Genomic DNA, 24,374 nt, shown 5'->3' on the forward strand with positions numbered 1-24,374 from the left:
CGTACCAACTTTAATGATGATCCTTTAAAGTCTTACACATGAGTAAGAAAAAATCCTACAGAATCACCACTCATATCATTAATATGTAAATAAATAAATTTTTAAAACTAAAAATACCAAATTTTGAAGCAATAATTTTACCCATTGGTTTTACTCTTTTCTAGAGGAAAAGATGAATGGTTTATGCATCTATATAGGAATACATAACCCATAAAATTACAAAGAAATCATGGAGCTTTCACGGATCTGAGCCTTTTTGTTCGTTATTTTCGATAAACGGTCTTTCTTTCATGAGAAAACAATGCATATTTGCTGTCGATTCATTCATCCTCGCAAAGTTGAACTTAAAACTAAAATTTTGTATGGTTTTCGCTTGAGTTTTGCGGGGGTTTAGCTAAAGCAATTGTTTGTTTAATTTGATCACAATGGGGCCTTGTCCGACCCGACGTAAATCAATTCGCTGCCCAGCCTGGATCCCCAGCATGCATATGGGGCCGGGTTGGGTCCCTTCAAGACCACATGACACCATCTTGTCAAGCCAGATCCGGGCCTTTGACTTAAAATCTTCTGAGCCGTCGGAGCCATTTGCACCCCAAATCAGTATCTCAACATTCCATTAAAAGAAACATCATCCCCTCCATTCACTTGAGCTTTTTGCCCAAGCTTAATGCCCCCTTGCTTAATGCCCCCTTCAAAGTTTATTTGGCCGCCATCTTCCTTTTCTTAAATAGGGAACACAACCCAATTTTCCCCCCAATTCAACCAGAGCAATACACTTTCCCCAATATAGAAGAGGTCTACTATAATCTGAAGGACTGTGAAAATGCCATATATCACCATCACCATCACCATCACCATCACCACCACTGAAATATCATCATGGCCAGTTTTAATGGCACGTGATTTCCCTAACAATTGTGGTTTTCTATAGTACTCATGAACACAGATAGCATTTAGTCTTTACTGCTAATTCCACATGCGCAAGAGAGAGTACACAAAAGAGCATTACCAAAGAAATAGACACAATAGGAAATATTAAAGAAAGCGTACATCAACTCAAATCATATCTATAAACAAAAACGCAACATTGGGGCGACAAAACATGCACCCCGGCCTCAATGGGGCGACAAAACACGCACCCTGGCCTCAATGGGGCGACAAAACACGCACCCCGACCTCAAGAGAAAATTGAAATACAAAACTACAAAAAGAAAGGAGATTAAAAGAAACTAAATTTACATTCACATACTCAAGAAAAGCGAGCCCATGTGCCTCAGCAATAGCCAAACAAAATCACCACCACCAAAGCGGCAAATAATTCGCCCTTTAGAAAAGTGATAGAAGCAGCAAAGGACTGATCACTGGATGGTGGGGTCCGCACTGCTATGGCAGGAGTCGCAGAGTGGGTCCCACCTGAATGGTTCGAGCTTTGCTGCTGATTAGTAGGCAATGGGTTTTCAGGTACGCCTCCATTCTCTTTGCTCATTTTATCACAAGTCGAAGGCGACCAACCCAACCTCAGATTTCCCCTATCGAACACCAATCTATAACCCATCATGAAATTATCTGTACAAACAAATAAGGCGCCACTTTATTCAAGAAATACATGAACGAAGCCCTCATACAATGGATGGTGGTCCTGGAGTGGGAGATGAACCCAATGGTGGATTAGGCTCTCTCTCCATCACCATCAATTTCATTAGATGTTGATTGAACACAACGATTATGGTCTACTTGCGTATAAATGCATACAACCAACTACAAAAGGATTACGAAATGAAAAAAAGAAAGAGAACAAAAATGAAATAAGAAATAGCAGATAAAATGGGTTAAAAAAGGCTCACGTCCAATGGTGCCTAGAACATTGGCGGAATTCTCTTCTTCAGATTGCAGGGCCAAACAGATCCCTTCCAGTTCACCCTGCATCACCAGTTTCAACATATAAGATATGGATTACCTCATGATTACTTAGAAGAGAAGGATAACAAAAGCCCATCCCAAAGATATACCACAGGCACTTTGAAGCAGCTATCATTACTGATAAAGACTTCGATAAGACGAAGATAGTTAACGTACCGCAAGCGATACCATTTATGGAGAGAGAATAAAGATAAAAAGAGTGGTATTGATTTGAAACCTATTCAAAAAGGAAAGGACTTGGATGTTTTTGAAAGCCAATGTCAACCATATTTCAGACACTACAAAACAACACACATGACATGGACCAAATACATATTTTGGGAAAAAGTAATCATGATACAATCTTTAGCAAAGTTACATGTTTCAGAAATGAGCTTTAGAACAACCACTCAAGATTGGCTACCTAGTAATACATCTTGATATATAAAATAAACAACAAGAGTTATCCTGGATACCATGCAATTCCAGGGATAAAAATTTCATCGCTCTCAGTTAAAGCCATGGTTCAATTCTCCAACATATGCATTTTTTTATTTTTTGTACTTTTTCTTCTTTCTTTTTTTTTTTTTTGAGTAATTCAGTTGAGAAGACAGGCCCCTACCCATTTTTTCAATAGATTAGGGAGTTACATTTTGAAGGTGTTATTTAGGGGTGTCAGCAGTAGGAATGGATACCACGACCCCATATGTATGTTACCTTGACCATCTTGCAAAAATTTGGACACATTTCAATTAAAAAAAGCCATATTCTAAACAATGATCCAAATACTCACATCCTCCCCTCGAAACTCAAAAATGGGGCTGGAGACCACAAAGCTGCTGTTTGAAGAAAATGTCAAAGTGAAAGTAGGAATCTCTGGATGTTGTGATCCCCTACATTTGCAACAAATATTAAATTAGAAGCACGACTCAAAAGCAAGATTATCCTATATCAGAAATATAAGATACAAATACACAACAGATATTATAGTGGACACTTTATTCATTAGATCTTGCCAATTTACCTCACTTTGTAACAGTACTCGAAGATAGATTCTTTATACAGATGCCTCGAAGCGTTTATCTGCCTGTCAAACTGCAAGGACACCAGAAAATTTTTGAGCAGAAAAATTAGGAAATTGCATGCAAACAGTAGATAAAAATTACCTCTGTCGTAACCGTTTTATACACATCATCCGGAAAGAATGTAAATGAGAACCCAGTATCCACCAAGGAAGTGAAACCCGTTTGTTCGAGGCACACAGTCCCAATACAGATACCACCCACTCCAACAATATAGGTTTCGCTGAAACAGAATACCAAATACTGAACTATTTATAAAATGAACACTGAAATATATACCATCAGGAAAAAAAAAAAACAAAGACACCATGAGCCAAAGGGACATCAAATATTAGAAAAAATACACTGTATTTTTTTTTTTTTAATGAAGTTAATTGATGTATTGAAAAAAATATACACCGTATTTTCCTTAAAATTTTCATCCAAGCAAGATTTTTTTTATTGATTGGTAACAATTTCCCAAGGACGATTCATCATTTGTTTTATTGAACCAGAATGCAGAATATAAAGCCAACTGTTGAAACCATCCAAACAATAGATACTGTGCCACTCCAACCCTATAAGGTTGGCTTAAACAGAACACCGAACTGGTTACACAAACAAATACTGAACTATGAGGCAAGGGAAATTTAGGACCTCCCGTTGCTTCGGAGCATTATTCAAAGATGATTCCTAAGTCATTTTATGGAACCAGAACCAACAACATAAAGCTGTTCAATAATGCCATCCAAACAATAGCTATTGCACCATGTGTATTTTGAACATAAATGGCACGAATTTATATAGCAATATCAGAAAGAATGCATGGAATCAACCAACACCCCCTCCATTCCTCCCCTCCCCCCCCCTTTTTTTCCCCTTCCTTCTCCTTCCACAGGAGGAGCAACAATTTGGATAACCTATTTCCCTCTACGTTAGAATACGGAAACCTCACAATACCAGACTCTGGGACATCGCACAGAAATCTACGTAAGAATACGAAAACCTCACAATACCAGATTCCGGGACCTCGCACAGAAATCTAAGCTCAATGTGAAAACAAGAATGCTCAAAAGCCATAAAAATTGCACAAGGTCATTAAATTCCTTACTATTTCCCTTCCAAGGGCAGAAAAGGTGTTGTCTGCTGATTTGGAATTCCTTGATCCCCAAAAAATATCCTTCCAGAGTCATCTTCCTCAAAACACAACGAGAAAGAATTCCGCACCAACCCTGATCTCGAAAGGCAGCTTGGGACTGAAATGTCCCCAAACCCCAAGCCTAAGATACCATCAGGGGCTGTACCATTTAATATGCTGCCACTTTGCATCCGCCCGCATCTGCTTGTACAAGATTACGGGACAGAAATGTAGAACAATGAGAATCTCTTGGTAATCACAAGAGAGAGAAAGAGAGGGAGAGAGAGTTTTTGATAAGATGATCATAATAAGCACCTACATACTAAACACCTACCATAAATAAACACCTATGCAGTATTCGGAAGTATGCTGGAATCCAATGCACTGTAACATGGCCTAATGTATCAAAAACGATCTGATGAAATGGTAGACATCGACGGAGAAAAATTGGACCCACAATTGGTGCCGTGTCCTGTATTGGTGAGTCTCAATGGCCATCCATCATTGTCCATCATTTCATTGGATGGGAATGTTGCCTAAGGATTATAGGTCATTGAATATAATAATCCATGCAATATTACCAGGAAACCCTTTTAAACCACATATTTTTTAGTGTTTAATAACCCATTATGACAGAGTCACAGAAGTATTTACCCTATTATGACAGGAGCCTTTACTAAGCTAGAGGGCGTATGTTTATTGCCGGTGACCAAAGACAGAGTATCTTCTACCAACAAACCAGATGAAGCATCATTTGAGAGGTACTGAACAACATAGGGGCAAGGCTGCTGCTGACTTTTGCACTTTGGTCCCTTCTCACATAACTGGTTACCGCATAAAAGATGCTTGCTGGTGGATGATTCAGCTGGGCTATACATGCCAAGATCTCTATCCTGCATAATAGATGCCCCAAACACCAGGGAGCACCTGCCAATCAATCATTGATAATAAGTGCTGAACCTGTTACCAAGTTCTAGTCATATATCTACTGATGTCAATGTCTGAAGCGAATCTTTAAAAAATAATAATAATAAATAAATAAAATTAGCGCAAGGTATATTTCCCTACATTCAGGGGTGCAATGCCTTAGCGAAAATGACAACAGGAAGCATAATTAAGTGCCACAAACCAGATACAGTCAAGACAACTTACCATCCAGGGACTCTTCAGTACCTTCTAGGCTCCAAGATGAAGTATGAATAGATAAGGTCTAGGCTTTTTAAACAAAAATGGAAAGCTAAATAATGAAGGAAACAATCCCGAAAGCCCAGCATCCGAGATCCATGTTCACCAGGGATGCATGGGCTTACTAGTGGTAGCCTGGGTAAGCATTTTGATGACCTTCATGAGGACAGTTAATGCATGTGACTCCACTGAGGATAAAGACGAGTTCCCCGCGAGTGTCTAAAGGTTATCTTCTTTTGTCTTGGGCTACAGTTTGTCGAGAGTGATTCATTGCATGTCATCAGATGTAACACGAGAGTAACTATCTATCATTAAAGACCGTAGAAAAGCAAGATGGATTCCCTCCTTCAGGAAGAAGTCAGGCACCACCCTCTCTTCAATGGGGACTCTTTTAACCAACCATGAGCACTGCGTTCCATGTTACATAAATTCCCTGGATAAAACTTGGATGTTCCTATTTCTCATTATTAGGCACAATAAAGGAAGAGCTCCTAGATCCCAGGACTTACATTAGCTCCTCTCATCCTCAATCATGTAGCACATCTCCAACTATTTAAGTCCAAAACAGCACACAGGCTTCATTAACAACATAACAACAACTGACTAAAAGGACCTTTTTTTTTGAGAGAACCGACTAAAAAAAAGCGTCAACTGACTAAAAGCGCCAACAATTGACTAAAAGGACTTAACCATCAAAAGCATCAACTCCATCCATCAAAAGCCTCAACTCCATCCTCAATTGGTTCAGACACCACCTCAATTTAGTAAATATATCCTCTCAGCTCAAATTTTACTCAAATGAAACCATACCAACCAATAATACATAAATCCTATCACCGATACTGGAATTAATACTGGGTTTGCTAGAGATGCCCGTAACTGTTCCTAACAAGATAGGTGTGGCATCTCATTGCCTCCCATATAATAGAAGCAAAAAAGGATATGGTCTACCCAAACCAATGGTAAGAGGGGCAATCGTAAGTGGGGAAAAAATAGTGGTGTTTTGAATATCCATTCTTCTTTTTTCTTGGGGGGTAGATCAGTGGGGAATACAGGTCCCTACCCATTTTAAAAATAGTTAGTGGTTTTCGAATGCATCAGTGGGAATAGAAACCTAAACCAGTAGCTGAGGCGCAGGTGGTGCTACAACCACGACCTCGACCCCATTCCTACTATCCATTCTATATTGTTAAGGCAAAGCAGCCATACCCCGTAACCGCCTAAGGATCCTTACACCTATTGCATGTTATAATTAAAAATATCCATTATTACACAGCATAAAAGTTGGACCTGAAAAAGAACATGTCACCAAAATTAATTTCTCTTCACCAAAGGAACCACCCATGTTGCCTTACAGAGAGCATTTACTTCCCATCCCTCTATTCAGCCATCATTTCTTTTTGGGCTTATAGAGAAACATCAACTGCAATTTCTCCCATCAATTGCGTCATCCTACTAGCCTTTTCTGACAATCAATAAAAATCATTCCCAACCTAGCTGGATCAACAGTTTGACTATTAGGCTTCTGACAGGACACTTACCCCTGACCTTGTGAAGAAAGCAGTTTGGCCAAAATCTCAAACATGCTTTCTAGGGTTTAAGTGAAAACATTTCCTCCTTAGCCGTCTGACAAAAACCATGCTTCCCCCTTCCATTTTGTTTGCGTAAACCTTGCCTACTGCCCTCTTTCTACCTCATAAAACTACACTTTGAACGCATAAACCATTAATTGGCAAGCAGCCACCAAGTCTGCAAATCCTGCAAGCAATGTTTCAAAAAGAGGCATGCCTAGCACCTAGGCGGGTCAGGGGCCTGGGCTCCCAATCCTAGGAGGGCGTCCTGGGAGGGGGGACTCAGGGCGCCTAGGCACCTGGGACCCTGCCTAGGCAGGGGCCCAACGCCCATTGCCCAGCCCAAGGCAGCCGCACAAAACCTGCACCCACCAAGGGCGAAAATGCCCCTTGGGCATTTGTCATCTTTTTTCAAAGTTTTGAAAAAATCGATCCAAACATTGCCTTTTTGGTTTGGATTTCATTTTGATGATTTTTTAAGCTTATTAGAGGGTTTTTTTGGCAAGTATTTGAGATTAGAAAACATTTTTTTATGTTGTTAACATTGTATTTTTATGTTGTTAACATTGTATTGATGGATAAAGAGATACAACACAAAACACCACATAGAAAAGTAACCAAGAACAAAACAACAAGAAGAGAAAGGCCCCCCCAAACGGAGGGAGGCCAAAGAGGACGGAAAGGGGCGATAGAAAGAGAGAGAGAGAGAGAGGAAGCCGCCTATCGCAGCAGAGGCAAGAAGGCAAAAAGACACCGGCCGAAGTTATCCCAGTAGTAGCACGAGATTAGGAAACATCTTAAACATTAAAGATTGATGATCGAGTAAAACGGTTAGTAAAAACATCTTCATATTTGATATTTTATTTGTTATTTCAATGTCTTCTTCAGGTTCTTCTAGAAGTGGTGATCCAGCTTGAAATGATGATTATAACCCCAATCCAAAAGACAAAAATCACATAAGATATAATTATTGTGAAAAAGATACTAACAGGAGTATAAACCGGTTCAAAAAACATCTTGCCAGTATTAGGGGCTATGTTGCCCCTTGTAAAAATGTCCCTAGTGCTATCAGAAAGGACATTAAACAATATATGAGTTTCGTAAAACACAAACAGGAACAAACGCCATTTCATTTGATAAGCCTATTTCTGGTTCTACTAGAAGTGGTGATCCGGGTTGGAAAAAATTTGTATAAGATAATATTTGTGAAAAGATACCAATGGGGGTATTAATCGATTCAAGAAACACCTAGCTGGTAGTAAAGGGAACATCGCTTCTTGTAAAAAGATTCTTGAAGCTATTAGGGATGAGATTAAACAATATTTGAATTTAGTAAAACCAGAAAAAAAAGAAAATGAGCCTTCCTATATGGAAATATCTTCTCCAAGTTCTTCTAGAAGTAGTGATCCAGGTTGGAAATATGGTCATAACTCCAATCTGAATGACAGAAATTGTATAAGGTGTAGTTATTATATAAAGGATACTAATAAGTATTTTTACCAGTTCAAAAAACACGTTGCCGATATTAAAAGGGATGTTACCCATGTAAAAATGTTCCTGAGGCTACCAAGAAGGAGATTAAACAATATTTGAATTCAATGAAAAAACAAAAAGCAAGAAAATGGTGAAGAGGCACCAGGCAAAGTAGTCAAGACTCTTGGGACCTCATCTGCACTGAGTAAGAGGGGGATAGAAGAAGAAGAGGAAGAGGTTAACTCAGAAGAAACAAAGGACGACGACCGTTATGTTGAAGAGGAAGATGACTCTGATGATGATGGACTCGACTCCGGTGCATATGATGAGGCTTACCCGACTTTTTCTAATGATGGCTGAAGACACTTGACTCTTGAGTGTTGAATCTTAAGACTATATATTTTCTTTTTCCCTCTAGTTTCTACTGATCTACTATTGTGTGTATGCCTGTATGGTTGTATCATTGCATGGAACTATGGATTATAGAATGGTATGAACTAAAGAACATGGAGTATGGTCTACGGAGTATGGATTATGGATTGTGCTCTAGATTACTAGTTTATTAATTATTATTATATTTTACTTTTGGTTGTGCTAAGAGTTTATTTTATTACAAATTTACAATGGTTTGGAACATTTTGGATTATGGGATTTTCAATATTTTATGATGTATACTCATATTCCCCTGACCCTCCTAATCAACCTAGGCCGCTCAGACTCTGGGCTGTCAAGACCCCTCTGGCCACCTGGGTGCTGCCGGCAATTTTTGGAACACTACCTACAAGTTCAAAACCAATTGCAACAACATTAGATCGCATGGGTTTAGCTGGGAACCTTTCTTTGGTTGCAAGAACCATCCTAAAATTTGTATAACCATGAGAAGGCATGAAACTTTATGCAGATTCCAGCAAGTTATGGTAATGAGGTAGAATGGTTTGAAGCAGTGGTTTAAAAAGCGGATCGGTGACCCAGATCGGGCATTTCAAAAACCCATCGGCGAATCGGCGATCCGAATCAAGAATCGGCTGAATCGGTCGGTCAGATTAAACCTTAAAAAAAATCCAAAAAAATTATTAAAATTCATTATAAATGTTGTTTTTTAAGAATTCAATAAGAAATGAGGGTACTTCATTAAGAATTTTCATTTCTTTGCATGAATATGCGAATATTGATATGTTCTTTCCTTGCATGAACTACTATTTACCATTTAATTTACATCACACAAAGGGATAAACATAAAATTATCATGGATTAAGTATACCATCATACAAGGACTACAATAAAGCATACAATTCATAACAGACAATCTAAAAATAAAATGACAGATGATGTCGTTCTTCATCTTGGTCACGCTGGTGCCATTGATTGAATTCGTGAGACAATTCATTGACTCATTCTAAAAACGAATCATCCAAATTAGTAGGCACCTGACTATACCCAAATCCCTGAGTGTTAGTGTTTTGTTGTGGTCCTAATCCAAAATCCCCGAAGCTTGTCCATCCTTCATGTTCACCTACATTATCGTGCTCATCCCTACCCTCTTGTTGTTAGGACTCGATATGTGAATAATTTGGCTGGGATTGGGTAGCCTCAGAATCATCATCTCTCTCATTTTCCCTTAGACCCCCTTCCCAAGGTGCAATATCACCGACATCTCCGACGAATTGTGGATATGTTAGCGAGCAGCTTCCTCTTTCATGCTGCTCATCACCTTCTTCAAGATCTTCTTCACCGATAGCCTCAAGGAATGCTCTCTTGTACAACACTAGCTCCTCTTCTTCTACTACCCATTGTTCTGTTGTGTCTGTGATAAATATTGTGTCCAAGTCTATCGGCCCATAGTCTTCAAGCTTCCTTCTTATTTGTCGCTCTCAGAGGTTTAAGTTATAATGAACGTAGACTAGTTTATGAAGCTTCTCCGAAGCGAGTCGATTCCTCCTAGTAGTGTGCAACCATTGGAACGTACTCCAGTTTCGCTCACTGCCAGTAGCAGAACATGTCTGCGAAAGCACCTTGATTGCTATCCTCTTTAGGTGAGGTGCATCACTACCATATATCTCCCACCATTCAGCTGGATTAAAATGTAAAAAGCATTGTAAGGGCAACAACAATTCATAAGATTAAAATATATGAATGAACAAAATATTAGTTAAGAGATAACCTGGATCCATCTTAGTTCGAAAACTCCTGGTAAGTCTAGTTCCGAAGGATCCTATAGCATCCCTATACATAGCAAGTTAAAACAAAATATTTCGTTTTAGAGCATTATTCCTCACAAATATAACAACTCGATCAAGTTCTTACCCAAATATTAAATAATACCTCTTGTATTGCTGCTACCTGATTTCGATGGCTTCTCTTTAACCTGGCAATAATGTATCTGACCCCTTCCATAATCTTGTGGGGATGTTCAGGTGTCAACTACAAAAAATTTGGGTTGAAGTAGTAACCTAAAAAATATATAGATAGAGAAATGTCATTTAAAATTTCATAAAAAAATAATTTAAAATGAAACATTCTAATGATATAAATATATATTTACCTGCATAATGAATTGGATGTCCAAATTTGGTGTTCCACCTTCTTTCTATAATCTCGATCACTTTACTAGCAAAACTATACTTCTCCCCAATAGCTGATTTGACCCTCTCGATACCTTCATAAATGATGCTCATGGTAACTTTCTTGTCAGCATCTACCATTCTTAACACCGTGACCAAAAGCGCAGTGGCCTCTACGATCGAGACCAGAACCTCCTATTCGAGACTATGCCATCCACTTTTAGCCCGGTATTGGACTTCGAGAGGCGATCATTTAACCACTCTTCACTGGTAAACAATCTCTTTATTACACCTTCAGATTCCCAAATGGAATCCACAGCCAAGTAATCTGTCGCAAAGAGGGTTATGACAAGCCTGATTATCTCTTTTTTATTAAACTGTTCTCTGAACAAAAATAAAATTTTAGAATGGTTACATATAAATCGTGACACCAACCTCGCTTCCTGTAGAGTCTCCTTCACAATCTTGATCTCACCGATCTCCTCTAATATAAGATCGATACTGTGTGCAGCACACGGGGTCCATACTAGATGCTTCCTCTTGTCCATCAACTTGCTGCCTACAAAAACACACGCACGCGCATTGTCCGTAATAAACTGGACTACATGCTTATCTCCCACCTCCTCCACTATCCGATCATATAGTCGTACGTAGAAGTTTGCATACTTTTTCGTCCCTAATACGTCTTTGTTAGACAAAAAAGTTGTACCTTTTGGGGAATCGGCCAAGAAGTTTAAAAACTCCTTTTTGCTAACTTTATTCAACCAACCATCACTAATGAGAGTAATGCCTGTTCTTGACCAACTCTGTTTATATTCTTCAATCCACTTTCTAACTTCCTTCACCTCTTCATCCAATATTGGCCCATTGGCCCACTTAACTCATATGTCGAGGGTTTTACCCCGAGCCCGGCTCTCTGGATTGCGTTGACCATAGGTGGAAAATATGAGTTATTGGCTGCATCAAAGGGGATCCCTTTATCGTAGAACCATTTACCAACATATCTGCCTAATATGTTTCTCGTACCTTTCACCATGCCTTTGAAGGTAATCTGTTCTGACTTAATCTTTGAGAGAAATGGGTCTATACGACCATGACCTGCAATACTGACACTCCTAGATAAGCTAGAAACAATTTCTTCAACGTCTGATATCTCTTGATATATATTGCCACCAACCCCTTTATACATATTTGAGCTGGGCCCGCCATACATGCTCGAGCTGAGCCCGCCATACATGCTCGAGCTGGGCCCGCCATGCATGTCTGAGCTAGGCCCACCATGCATATCTGAGCTAGGCCCACCATGCATACTCGTGTCATAACCACAAGGCATTCTAAACTCGCATTCCCTCTGGTATGTTTCCTGTAAACTCATTCTTGTGGCCATCTCCAAGTCATTATTTTATTGCTCTTCTGAATCATTCCCGCTTGATGGCATGTATAAACTAACTATCTCCTCATCCATCCTCTGCTTTACAATTTTTTTTCCCTTTGGTAGCCTTGAGAAATGCCGTCATCTGCTTTCTTACATTATTAAGGACACTATTGCACGCAGAAACATCTCCCTTAACCCCTGCCAAGTGTTACTTGAACCTATGTACCCCACTACTTATCACTCTTTGGCAGTAATTACAAATAATTTTGTCTTTTTTGTTAAGATCAAGTCTAACCCCATGTTGCCATGCAGGATCTTCCGCAAATCTTGTCATGGTTCAACAGTTTTAATATGTAAATGGTTAAAAATTAATCTGACAGTTCAACATGAAAAATAATCACCATGTGTAGATATAATATGTAGGCGTAGTTCATGAAGTTATATTTGTTGTTAATGCAAAATATTTCTATTGACAAAAATATTTTAGTTCCTACTGGGAAAAATAATTTATTTATGCAACATTATAAATAAAAATAGCCTATATCAGCCACTACATATAGAACAAAAAATTTACATTGATATAGTATCAATAAAAAATGCATTTACAATAGTATAGTAATTCACAATGCCAATACATATGGACTTGTCACAAATCTTCATTTCGACAAACATGAATTAATTCCTACTGAGAAAAAAAAATTATTTATGCAACATTATAGATAAAAAAAACTCTGTATAAGTCACACTTAGAATCGAGAAAAAAATTACAATAATATAGTCATTCATAATGCCACTACACGTATATTTGACACAAAACTATTTACAATGATATAGTCATTCACAATGCCACAAATAAAATTTACAATGATATAGTGGGCACAATCCCAACTCAATTGAATGATCACAAATAGTCGTACATCTCAATTACAAATATGCAAGATAATATAATAAAAAATGCAAGCTCCAAACATGGCTACAACTCAATTATCAAGAACATACATTTTTTGCATTAAAAATTTAATAATAAAATTGAAAAATGAAAGATAATATAATTATCATACATGGCACGATTTTTTTACAATGATATTCACTTTAATTCCTCATGATAATGCAGTTTAACAACATGTACTTTTTGCATTAAAAATTAAAAATATAATACAGTTTAACAGCATGTATTTGTTAATGTATTTTTTTGCATTAACAACAAATTAAAAAATACAGTTTTGCATTAAAAAAATAATAACATGTAGTTTTTTGCATAAATAATCTATCAACATGCAATTTTTTGAACTAAAAATTTAACAATAAAAATTAAAAATATTGTTTAATTCCTCATGATAATCAAAACCTGGTCACATTTTTCACAATTTTTCAGAAAATCACGATTTTTTAAAAAAATAGATCATGAATTTAAAAAAAAAAAAAGGCAATTCTTCACAGACCCACCTAACATCAGTCATTCCAACTCAAAAGTCCGCCTCAAATCGAATAAATTACATCAAATTGAATACATGTTTTGATAAACAACACTATAAAGAATCAAAGCTCTATAATATTAACACATTATTATTAAAAAATTAAATAAAATCGATTGAATTAAGGAAAAAAAAAAAAAAACAGTTCTTCACAGACATCAGTCATTCAATCTCAAAAATCAAGCTCAAATTGAATAAATCAGATCAAATTGAATACATGTGATGATAAACAAGACTATAAGGATTCAAAACCCTATAAATTTAACACATTCTTTGCAAAATATTGAGTAAAATTGATAGAATGGCGGAAAAAAAAAAAAAAACAGCAGTCCATTTTTTCTTCACAAACATCAGTCTTTTTTTTTCAATAATCAAGCTCGAATTGAATAAATAAAATCAAATTGAATACATGTGATGATAAACAACACGATAACGAATCAAAACCCTATAATTTTCACACATTATTTGCAAAATATTGAGTGAATTTGATAGAATGGCGGAAAAAAAAAAAAAAAACACAGTTCTTACCTGTTTTTCGTGCACCCGTGCCTTCAAATTCAAAATTGATATGTATTCCTCCAAAATAATCACAAATTATGAACAAAAACTTCTGAACAACACTCTTACGATCAATCACCCTGAAATTTTACAAAAAATGATGCCCTCTTTTTCTTGAAATCAGTGAAATGGCGGAAACCATAAAACTTACTCTTCGATCCAAATTTTTTTGATCAAAATTGGTGATTTTTACTACCTTTTATTGACTAAAATGGCTGAAAAATTTGAATTGAAGTTTGCAAGATTCAATTATAAGGCTGAAAAAGATGAAAAATAATAAGAAAATGACAAAAAAAGATGAAATCCGTGAAGAACACTGTGCAGCCCGTGTTCTTGGGGGAGTCAATGGTGAGACTCGACGATTCATTATTGGGAATCGCCCGGTTCTATCTAGACATAGGCAATTCCCGGTATTGAAGTGGAACCGGCACGGGGTATGCCGATTCCCGAGTCGAACCGGGCGAGTCCGGTTTGACTCGTCGAGTTTTCAAACCCTCGTTTGGAGTAAGATCTCTTTGCTCAACCATGTTATACGTCATTTTTGACATACTTGTATCCCCGATGCGAATAAAAAGAGAGCCAGTAGCAACCTAATCCCACTGGTACCCAAGACACCGCCAGACCACGGGAACAATCACACAATAGGTCTAAAACTGGGCGATCTCTAAGGAAGTGTCAGGATCGCCTCAAATTGCATGAGAGGGTAGTTTGGGATACACTACGGACACCGGCAAAGTTTCACCACGTTCTGATAAGTTTTGATATGATTAGGACAAAACTTGGTTTTTAAATCCAGTTTCTATCGTGCTAAAAATGGACCCTACAGCTACAGCTCTATTCAAAACAGTACCAGACCATCACTATTAGATCCGGAATGTCAAAAAACCCCCAAGGACCAAATTTGGGTACAATTGGACCCTCAGGAACCATTATGGGCCTAACTTACCATAAAACGGTGGGTTTTACACTATTACGGTGCAACCTCAGCGAGAAACTGTGTTTTCTCATTTCATGATGATTTTCAAATGTTGATAACTCGCTCGTTTTGAGTCCAATCAAGCTTAAATTTGGACACAAGCTAGATCTCGACAACCCGATCGTTTTGACATATGGCACGCGTCATGGCGTGGCCCGAAACGACAGAATTTCTAGAGAGAAGATGGGCTCAGAAACATGAGAATTCATATTGTTTACAAGATATCCCATACTCAAGATTCCAATGTCAGATCATCGCAAATATGGGTCCATTGCGACCATGTTGCAGAGAACTACAATTTGGTATAACTTTTATGAACAATCAGAGGACGCGAATTTTGAGGTTGAAAATGGCATACTTTTCTGTTTGCTAGAATCCCATTTTCGGCGACTTCCCAAATCCAGAATACGCTCAAATGGGGACCAAAACGGACAATTTATTGCAGAATGATTATGACAATGTCCTCTTTGATTTGTGATAAAAATGAAGGCTTGGAACGTCATAAATCATACCACATTGATGGTTGAAGTTTTGCAAAATTTATGGACTTGGCCGGATTTTGGGTTCTTCCTAAAAAATCCGTTTCAAGACGTTCAAAAGGTATTAAACCGTTCGCAAAAGTTCAAGCATCAATTCTACGATGATTAATTGCCCAAATTACCATCATAGATGTTCAAAAAGCTCCCGAAGACTAGCAATGGCAAGAAGCCCCTCATGGAGGGATGGTTTTGTCATTTGTCGAAAAGTTCTTAGGGGTATTTTGGTCATTAGCTCTAAATACGGGATTAATATTTTAATTCATTAAATGTGTATTTTTGGATAATTTGGGGTACTTTTGAGCATTCCACCCTTGTTTAGTGGTTGCTCTATATAAGGAAACCCCGGTCACTTGTAATAAGGTCTATTGATGATTCTTGGAAGTTTAAGTCATTTGTAATCAGGTTCTTGCTTGTGCTTGTGCTTTGCGTTCAAATTCGAGACCAAAAGGAGAAGAGAGAAACATTTCGTAGAGAGAGAAAATACCCCTAGACCACCATAGCCTACTCCCTACACCTTACCCTACACCATTAACCTTAGACCACCATACACCAAAGCTCATTCCCTACACCTCATTGTGCACCATACACCTTAGGGTTCCATGGACCACACCTAAACCCTAACCTTAACCCACCAAGCCCAAACCTCTCTCTAATGTGCATGCAAAGAGGGCCCATGGAGGCGCACCTAGGCTTAAGCCCATCCTAGGCCTACTCTCTCTCCTCTACCTCCCTTCTTTCTCTCTCCTCTACCTCCCTTCTTTCTCTCTCCTCTTACTTCATTTTCACTCTTCTTTCTCTCTCTTCTTTCCCTTCTCTTATTCCCTCTTCCCTGCTTGAGCTTGGGGCGGGCCCGAGTGCCTCCCTTCTCTTCTCCTTCCCTCACTATTTTTCGTCCGAAGCTACGGACACGCACTTGAGGTGGGCCCGGCTTCCTTTCCAGAATGCTCCCAGTCTTCTTCTTTCTCCACCCTCTTATTTCTAACTCCCTCTTACGCCAACGCTCATCACTCCTCTACGTCTTCACTCCCTCTCACCCGCGCCTAACTCCACAATCTTCCACCCACCCCTATCCATTTCACTCCCTCTCACCCGTGCCTCAATCCGTAATCCTCCCTACCCACGCCTATCCACTTGCACATCTACCGGCGCCTATCCACTTGCATATCTACCCGCACGTTGCATATCTACCCGCGCCTATCCACTTGCACATCTACCCGTGCCTATCCATTTGAACACCTACCTGCGCCTATCCACTTGCACGCCTCCCTACCCACGCCTATCCACTTGCACATCTACCTGCGCCTATCCACTTGCATATCTACCCGCGCCTATCCACTTTCATATCTACCCGCGCCTATCCACTTGCACATCTACTTGCGCCTATCCATTTGCACACCTACCCGCGCCTATCCATTTGCACACCTACTCGTGCCTATCCATTTGAACACCTACCTGCGCCTATCCACTTGCACACCTCCCTGCTCGCGCCTATCCACTTGCACACCTACCAGCGCCTATCCACTTGCACACCTGCCCGTGCCCTATTAACTCATCTCTGCCCGCACTCTCATACCTACACCCCTGCCTGCGCTATCATCCAACACTTGCCATCCGCACCATCACTCAGCGCACCTCCCCCACACCCTTAATGCTTTCACGCCCCTACACTCCTGCCCACACTTATCATTCACTTGCTCCCACTCTCACGCACATCAATTTGTGCCCGCCTCTAGCACGTCTCAGCTCCTACCCACGACTTGCTCATCCTAGCCCACGTCTGCGCCCTTATCCAAACTAATCCCTCACACATCCCTAGCACATACATTAACTTCCATCCGCCCTGAACTTCTCATTACCTCTGACCACTCCTTAGCCCTTACATTTGCACCTACACTTTTCATCTTCTCTTTTTCTAAACCATACTCTTATAGTCATTCGTTTAGCCCATTTCTTTTTTTATTTCATCATTTTTTTTTTATCTTGCTTTCTTTGTCGGTTGCTTCTCTCATTGCCTTAACACTCAACTTGGGGTCATCCTGAGATAGTGTCTTAGGATCCTAATTCTGGAGTTGCTGCACTAACCACCTTCTCGTACAGTAAACTCGGGTCATAAGAGGCATTGATCCTCTTATACTCAGATACTCGGGTTGGGGTCATCTTGAGCCAGTTTTTTTAGAATTTTTTATTCTCTCGCTACTCTAACCACCAGGTCACATAGTACTAGGGTCGTGAGGGACTTCCTTTTCTCTCATTTTCTCTCTCCATTCTCTCTCTCTCCTTCAAACCATTCGACCAACAAGCTAGAGCCACTCACCCATTAAAAGGTACATCAAAGAGGAGCACATTTTATACGAACTCTATCAACAATTTCTTGAGTGAGATTCCGAGGTGAGGTTGTCACGACCCACCCCCCCCTGACCCCTACCGTACCTTTGTCACCCTCCGGTAAGGTACGGTAGGGGTCAAGGGGCCGGGTCGTGACAGAGGTGTTGAGTTTTCGAGAGGGGGTCGTGTCCAAACCGAGCTGTTGGACCGCCGAAGGGCTTTCACATGTTGATCTAAGAGGGTATTAGCCTGGCTTATCCCACGAACTCAAACGGCGGCGAGGTAGGTGCTTCAGTCCATCTCTTCACCACATTTTAAAAATCCTTTCATAGTTGGACATACCTATCCGCAAAAGTGGTGCACGAGCCGCGCAAGCAACGCGCAAAGTCACGCAGTTGTTCAAGAGGGGGTCAACCCGACCCAGGCCCGATCAAACCAAGCAGAGGCATTCTCTCCCATTGCCTAAAAATGTGGTTTTCAACTATGTAGTTGACTTGTTGAAAGTCTTCAATTAGACAGAGAACGCCTGCTTCAATCTCCCCTTCAACAAAAGAATCAGCATGAAAACCAGCAGAGTAAGAAAAAGTAAATAATTTGTGACATCTTTGTTGTTGCATATGATCTCTTTGCTAGTGCCAAAGGACGGTGTTTGGGTCGTTAACCTGGTTGTGGGTTTTGAAGTTGCTTGGCGATAGGTTTCCATTAGAGAATTATTGGAGGTTACAAGTTCCAGTGAAGTTGTATAGTGAAGTATTACTGGTTTTTGCATGTTCATGTGGTCTTTGGGCTTCGATCTAGGAAGGAGCAGATATCATCTTAGTAATTTGAGGGAGATGTATGCAGACCTGCATTATCTCGCATTGAGGGGTGTTAGAGGGAACATATGTTGCCCTTGTAATTTGAGGGAGTGATGTGAACTCCTCCATTATCTCACATAAAGGGAGAAGCGAGAGAGGAGAGGAAGGGCAAAGAGGGAGAAAGAGGGGGGAGGGGGGATGTTTTAGAGTTTTAGAACTTACCTCGACTGAAAACCCGGTGAAAATCCCCATGTGCCTTTCTCAAATAGAAAGAGAGGCCATTTGGTCACCCCATGTGAAGGTGGGAGTGCCATAGTCAAACCGACAATTTAAGAAGGTAATATCTTTAAAAAAACATCTAACACGTTTTTTTCCCTCAAGAAAGCCTTCTTTTTTTGGTTGTCATCTTTACCACATGAAAAAATGTACATAGTGCTATGAGTTTAAATTTAAAGAATAAAACCAAAAAAAAAAAAAGATCTCATAGTCTCATAAAGCTCGATCATTGTAACAACTAGATCCGATCGAGAAGTTCGCTCTCTCGCCAATGAATCACCTAGTTCATTGGTCATCAGATGTGTTTGATGCTCACCTTTAATCCTAAGCATATGTGGAAAACCTCTTCAAAATTGTACACTAACCTCAAGTGGTGCTTGCTTGGGTTTCGATTCCAGTCATACATCATGGGAATCCTATGCAACCCAAACATTCATGCAATCTTCAATCAAGAGAGACCCAAAAAACTAAATTATTTTACAATAGAAACATCTGCAACAAAGTCTAGCACCGATGAAAGACTTAACATAACAACTTTAGTTATCAAGCAAGCAGTTCCACTTCCATATATATAAGGAAGTCATCAATCCATAAAGGGTGTCGCCAACCCAACCACAAGGATTTTCTGCCATTTCAAGGCCAATATCCAGAGTCATCACCCTTACCCAAGTTTTTTTTTTTTTTTTTTTTTTTGAGAAAGTTAACCTTAAATTGATAGAGGGATTGGGCTATCCACATCGCGGAAGCTACAAGTACAAAAAATTAAAAGGAAACTGCTGGACATTGGTATCAATTCCATAAAATGTTGAATAATAATATGAGTAACTCCTATGGATTGTTAATCTTCCTCAAGATACACCAAGAACAATCAAAAGCCTAGATGCTGCATCCAATGGACCAAAGGAAAGAGCAAGAAACAAATGACAAACATATCAAACAGGACAAATGCAAGCCTATAAACATTCTACTGCACATAACTCCAGTTTATTAGATGCAGAGAACAAATATAATAATTTCAAATAATTCAAAGTATGGTGATGAATAGAGAGTTAAATAGCAAGATCATGGCATTTTACGTACCAGCCCATAGTCACGGGCTGATAACTGTGCACATTGTATGCAATCACACGGAACCCAAAATTGATCACTCCCAGTATCCAGCGCGACAAGAAAAGAAACATTCGGTGTCCCTATATCAACCCATGCGTAGTGCAACCTGTAACGATGAGAGAAACCATATGACTCACCAAAAGTTGGGGAAAATAATACAATGGGATGCACTACTTACTGCATATACTTTATCATACCTATAGTGATGTCCACCTTCTATGGTCAAGTCTCATGGGTGACAAAGAAATAAGTTTTTCTTTCAAGGGAAAAGTTAAACATATAACAGCATCCAAATAGTAATATCAAATAAAAGGCACAAGATAAAACCATTAAACTGAGCAACACACGTAGGAGCAATCATGTTCTATGATAATAAACAAAAAAGGCCAAAATATAAATATAACATCTCCATTTAAGTTTACTTTGGCATATAAATCTTTTCAAGAGTGTTTGGCAATAACATCATATAATTACCAGTCTCCTAATAAACATTTCTATAACTGAAAACAAATTTGTTGCTTCATACCAGAGCATCTAAACCATATTTAAAAGATGGGTACTTCCTAAGAGTTTCCTTTCAATTATTGTTTGATTTGGTACCATGCGGTCATCATTATTTTCCGTATATACTGGATCAGATAGCTTTAGGATCATTTCAGTCAGCTGAAAATTTATTGGAAAATCCAAAATCCATGAGAAAATTAGATCACGATAAGCTTACCTCACTTACCAAAAAACTGAAACGAAATGAACTGAAAAATTATATCTCTCTTAATTTCCATACTTTAATGTTGAGTGATTGCATCAAACAACAGTTCCACAACCCCCAACCTCCAAAAATAAGTAAATATCAGGGGTTGCAAAGTTGAAAGCATGACAGATTATCGGATAGACCTCAGCATCTTTCAGATGTAAGTGTCATTCCAACCCATCAATTTGAAATTGCCCATGCATCAAGATCCAAGAGAGAGGGCGAGAGATGAGAATGGAATTCCAATTCAACAAACTAAACTTTCCACTTTACCAAATCCTTCAAACCATTGCCAGTCCCAAGTGTCCAAGCTCAATATATAGAGAGAGAGGTAAAAATGCAACAAAGATACATTTTATTATTATAACAAAGCATTCAAAGTAAACAAAGAGTAAACCAATATGGCATTTATGAGCCCCCTTAGTTCATTCAACACGGATGTCAGCTCAAAACTTCATGAACTAGAGATGAAAAGAAAGTGAAAGCCCAAATTGCCAATATTGCCATTAAGAAAGTGAAAGGAAAGTATATATTGTATATCCGGTTAATATAGAAGGTGTATATTGTAATCAGTAAATATAGGAAGGGTAGGATATTGTGTCCTGTGTTTTATGGTAAGTCTGGGTATAATTTAGGTGTCTATGATTTAGTTTCTATTAGTGTCATATGTAATTTGTCTATAAAAGACAAGTTTATATATTTTCAATAAATGGACACTGAGTCTCTTTAGAGAAACCTAAGACTCACCACATGGTATTAGAGTCAAATTCATCTTAGTTGTGTCCATTTCTCGTCCTTGAAGCATTGTCGCCAATTTTCAAGAGGAGTATGTTACTCACCCGACTGGGTGCAACTTCTATCAATTCGTGTTTCGACTCTCTGCTAAATCGTGTTTCGACTCTCTGATCTGTCCTCTCTGTTGAGTCGTGTTTCGACTATGATTAGTCCTCTCTGCCGAGCCGTGTTTTGACTCTCTAATCTGTCTCTCAGGAGAGTCGTGTTTCGATTCTCTGATCTGTCTATATGCCGAGTCGTGTTTCGACTCTCTAATCTGTCTCTATGTCGAGTCATATTTCGACTCTCTGATCTGTTTGATCTTTTCCAAGAGTTCTTGAAGCCATCTGTTCAAGGCTTGTTGATTCCCCACTACTTTATGTGCTTATTTATCAAATTATACACCTGAAGATCCAACTATATTTTCTGCGACTTGGTGTTCAAACTCCAGTTGCTTTCTTTCATAGCATCTTGAGTTTGAGGGGGAGTGTAAAAGGAAAGTATATATTGTATATCCGGTTAATATAGAAGGTGTATATTGTAATCAATAAATATGGGAAGAGTAGAATATTGTGTCTTGTATTTTAGGTATAGTTTAGGTATGTGTGATTTACTTTCTATTATATGTACTTTGTCAATAAAAGACAAGTCTTGTATATTCATATCAATGAATGGGCACTGAGTCTCTTTAGAGAAACCTGAGACTCTTCACAATTATCATTAAGAACTCACAACTTCCACAACACCGATAAATCATTACAGAGATAAGACAGGGAGAATTTGAAATGTAGAGAAAATGCACTGCAAAATTTATGTGAAAATAAGAAAAATATAAACTTTCCATTCCAGGAAAAACCCTTACCATCCAAAGTTGTTCCCAAAACCATAGGTCTCACTACCCTCTGAGAAATACAGCGAGTCATATTTCGCCCCAAGCTTCATCCTTTGCCTCCGAAAATCATTCCTCGCCAAAAGCTCATAGTACCCCATGCTCCTCGAGCTCGGCCATGGAGAACCAGGAACCCTCCCATATTTAGAAACCCTAAGAGCCCTAGCTTCCTCAGAGAACCGATGGATCAGCCTTGAAGACAACTGAAAAGAATGGCCAACACTTAGAAATAGAATCTCCACAGCTAGGGCAAAGACAAGGCACTGACAATAGATAGTAGAAACCATGGCCATGAATCCAGGTTTAGGGTTAAGGTTTCTTAAGAATTTTGGTATCTCTTCTCTCTCTATACTGGTGATCCTCTGGTTCAGAGAATGAGATGAAAGGGATATATTCGATATTTATATGAGAAATAATTTAAAACACAGAGTGGTAAACACTTAAATCATTGATTTGGTCTTTTTGTCGAAGGATTAAGGAGACACGTGTCCTGATATGACGTGGCATCATCTTAGATTGGGATATGCGATGGCTCGAATCCGATGATGAAAATATACTATTAAATTATATGCTGGGATATAATTACAAGTTTAACCACTCATTTCTAGGAATCCACTATTTTGATTTATATTATGAGTAATAATCTTATAAGACCTTCTCACACCACCTAAGTGCGTATGACTTCAAATGGTTATTATTAAATTTGACACAAATTTTTAAAAAAATTATCATATGAGTATATGATTTGACTTTTTTAAAAATTTGTGTCAAATTTAATAGCGATCCTTTAAAATCATATACATAAGTGAGGGAGGGTCTCACAAAATTATTTTCTTTACAATATATGTATTGAAAATAATATAATTAGTTTTGCCGCCGTACTATTAGGTGGAGTATTAAGAAAAACTTTGAATTAATTAAGTAAGTGGATGAAATAAAGAAAATGAAAAGAGAACATGTGCACTGTTCGCTCTTAGCTACTAAGAAATGACCAAGGCCAAACCCTAGATTTAAAAAAATGAACATACGCATCTTGTGCATGGTGTTGAGATTGTGATATTGTATGAATAGGCATCCTTTGCCACCCTCAAGACGGAAGGTGGAGATGAACAGATGGAATTTGGCTCATCTCTACCGTCTGTTTATGAACAGATGGTAGATTGTGCCTCTTTTATTTTATTGTTTTTGAAAATCCGAATTGACTTGGGTGGATTGTTCCCCAAAGATTTGTATCGGATCATTTGATCAGTAATCGGGATCGGGTATGATTCAGTCCAAATCAATGATTTTAAAAAAGGAAAAAGTTTACATAAGGATGCAACCTTATAATGTAGAACTATGGATGCACCTCGAAAATCCATCGAAAAAGGTAGTTTTAGTGTTGAAAAACCCTTTGATTGATCATCTCGACATCAAGATGTATGACCATGAAAAATAAAAAGATTTGAAGTTTCAGAAATAGTGCATTTTACAACACATTATCTACACCGTCCATTTTCAAGATTTTCATAGTTTATAGATCTACTTGATTTTAACCATTTTTTAAATTTAAAATTTATAATTAGATATAAAATTAGATTTTGAGATAATCCTAAAAATATTTTACATTAAAATTATATACCACGATAAAATTTGAAGGTC

At 38.5% G+C, this 24,374-nt stretch overlaps 1 protein-coding gene and 1 long non-coding RNA gene across 5 annotated transcripts; both read right to left on the minus strand.

Annotated features, from left to right (window-relative positions):
• Positions 1-1,005: 1,005 nt before the first annotated feature.
• On the minus strand, positions 1,006-23,109 carry LOC18422144 (Eukaryotic aspartyl protease family protein). Of its 4 annotated transcripts, none has more exons than XM_006826944.4 (9): positions 22,707-23,109; positions 20,290-20,425; positions 4,753-4,991; positions 4,072-4,299; positions 3,066-3,204; positions 2,924-2,994; positions 2,693-2,792; positions 1,845-1,920; positions 1,006-1,566 (listed from the first exon to the last, which is right to left on the minus strand). In XM_006826944.4, the coding sequence occupies exons 1-9, from the start codon at positions 23,024-23,026 to the stop codon at positions 1,274-1,276; spliced, it is 1,602 nt and encodes a 533-aa protein (XP_006827007.1). In that variant the 5' UTR covers positions 23,027-23,109; the 3' UTR covers positions 1,006-1,273. The 4 variants fall into 4 exon arrangements, with proteins under 4 accessions (XP_006827007.1, XP_088721888.1, XP_088721890.1 ...); XM_088865762.1 differs by having other exon boundaries at positions 4,753-5,025; XM_088865764.1 differs by lacking the exons at positions 4,072-4,299; positions 4,753-4,991.
• Positions 6,677-20,283, minus strand: LOC148782601 (uncharacterized). The gene is made up of 4 exons (XR_016054886.1): positions 10,870-20,283; positions 10,650-10,777; positions 10,489-10,550; positions 6,677-10,398 (listed from the first exon to the last, which is right to left on the minus strand). It is a non-coding gene; the product is annotated as an uncharacterized LOC148782601 (long non-coding RNA).
• Positions 23,110-24,374: the final 1,265 nt, after the last annotated feature.

This window comes from Amborella trichopoda, chromosome 4, assembly GCF_054954075.1.
Source record: "Amborella trichopoda isolate Santa Cruz 75 chromosome 4, AtrichopodaSantaCruz75HAP2 v2.0, whole genome shotgun sequence".
In the NCBI taxonomy this organism is placed as follows: Eukaryota; Viridiplantae; Streptophyta; class Magnoliopsida; order Amborellales; family Amborellaceae; genus Amborella; species Amborella trichopoda.

Coding starts and splice junctions, on each gene's coding strand:
- LOC18422144 (XM_006826944.4), bottom strand. CDS start 23,026: ATGGCCATGGTTTCTACTATCTATTGTCAGTGCCTTGTCTTTGCCCTA. Junction 4,300..4,752: donor AAGGCTCCTGTCATAATAGG/GTAAATACTTCT, acceptor TTGTACAAGCAG/ATGCGGGCGGATGCAAAGTG. Junction 1,567..1,844: donor TGTTCTAGGCACCATTGGAC/GTGAGCCTTTTT, acceptor TTGTTTGTACAG/ATAATTTCATGATGGGTTAT.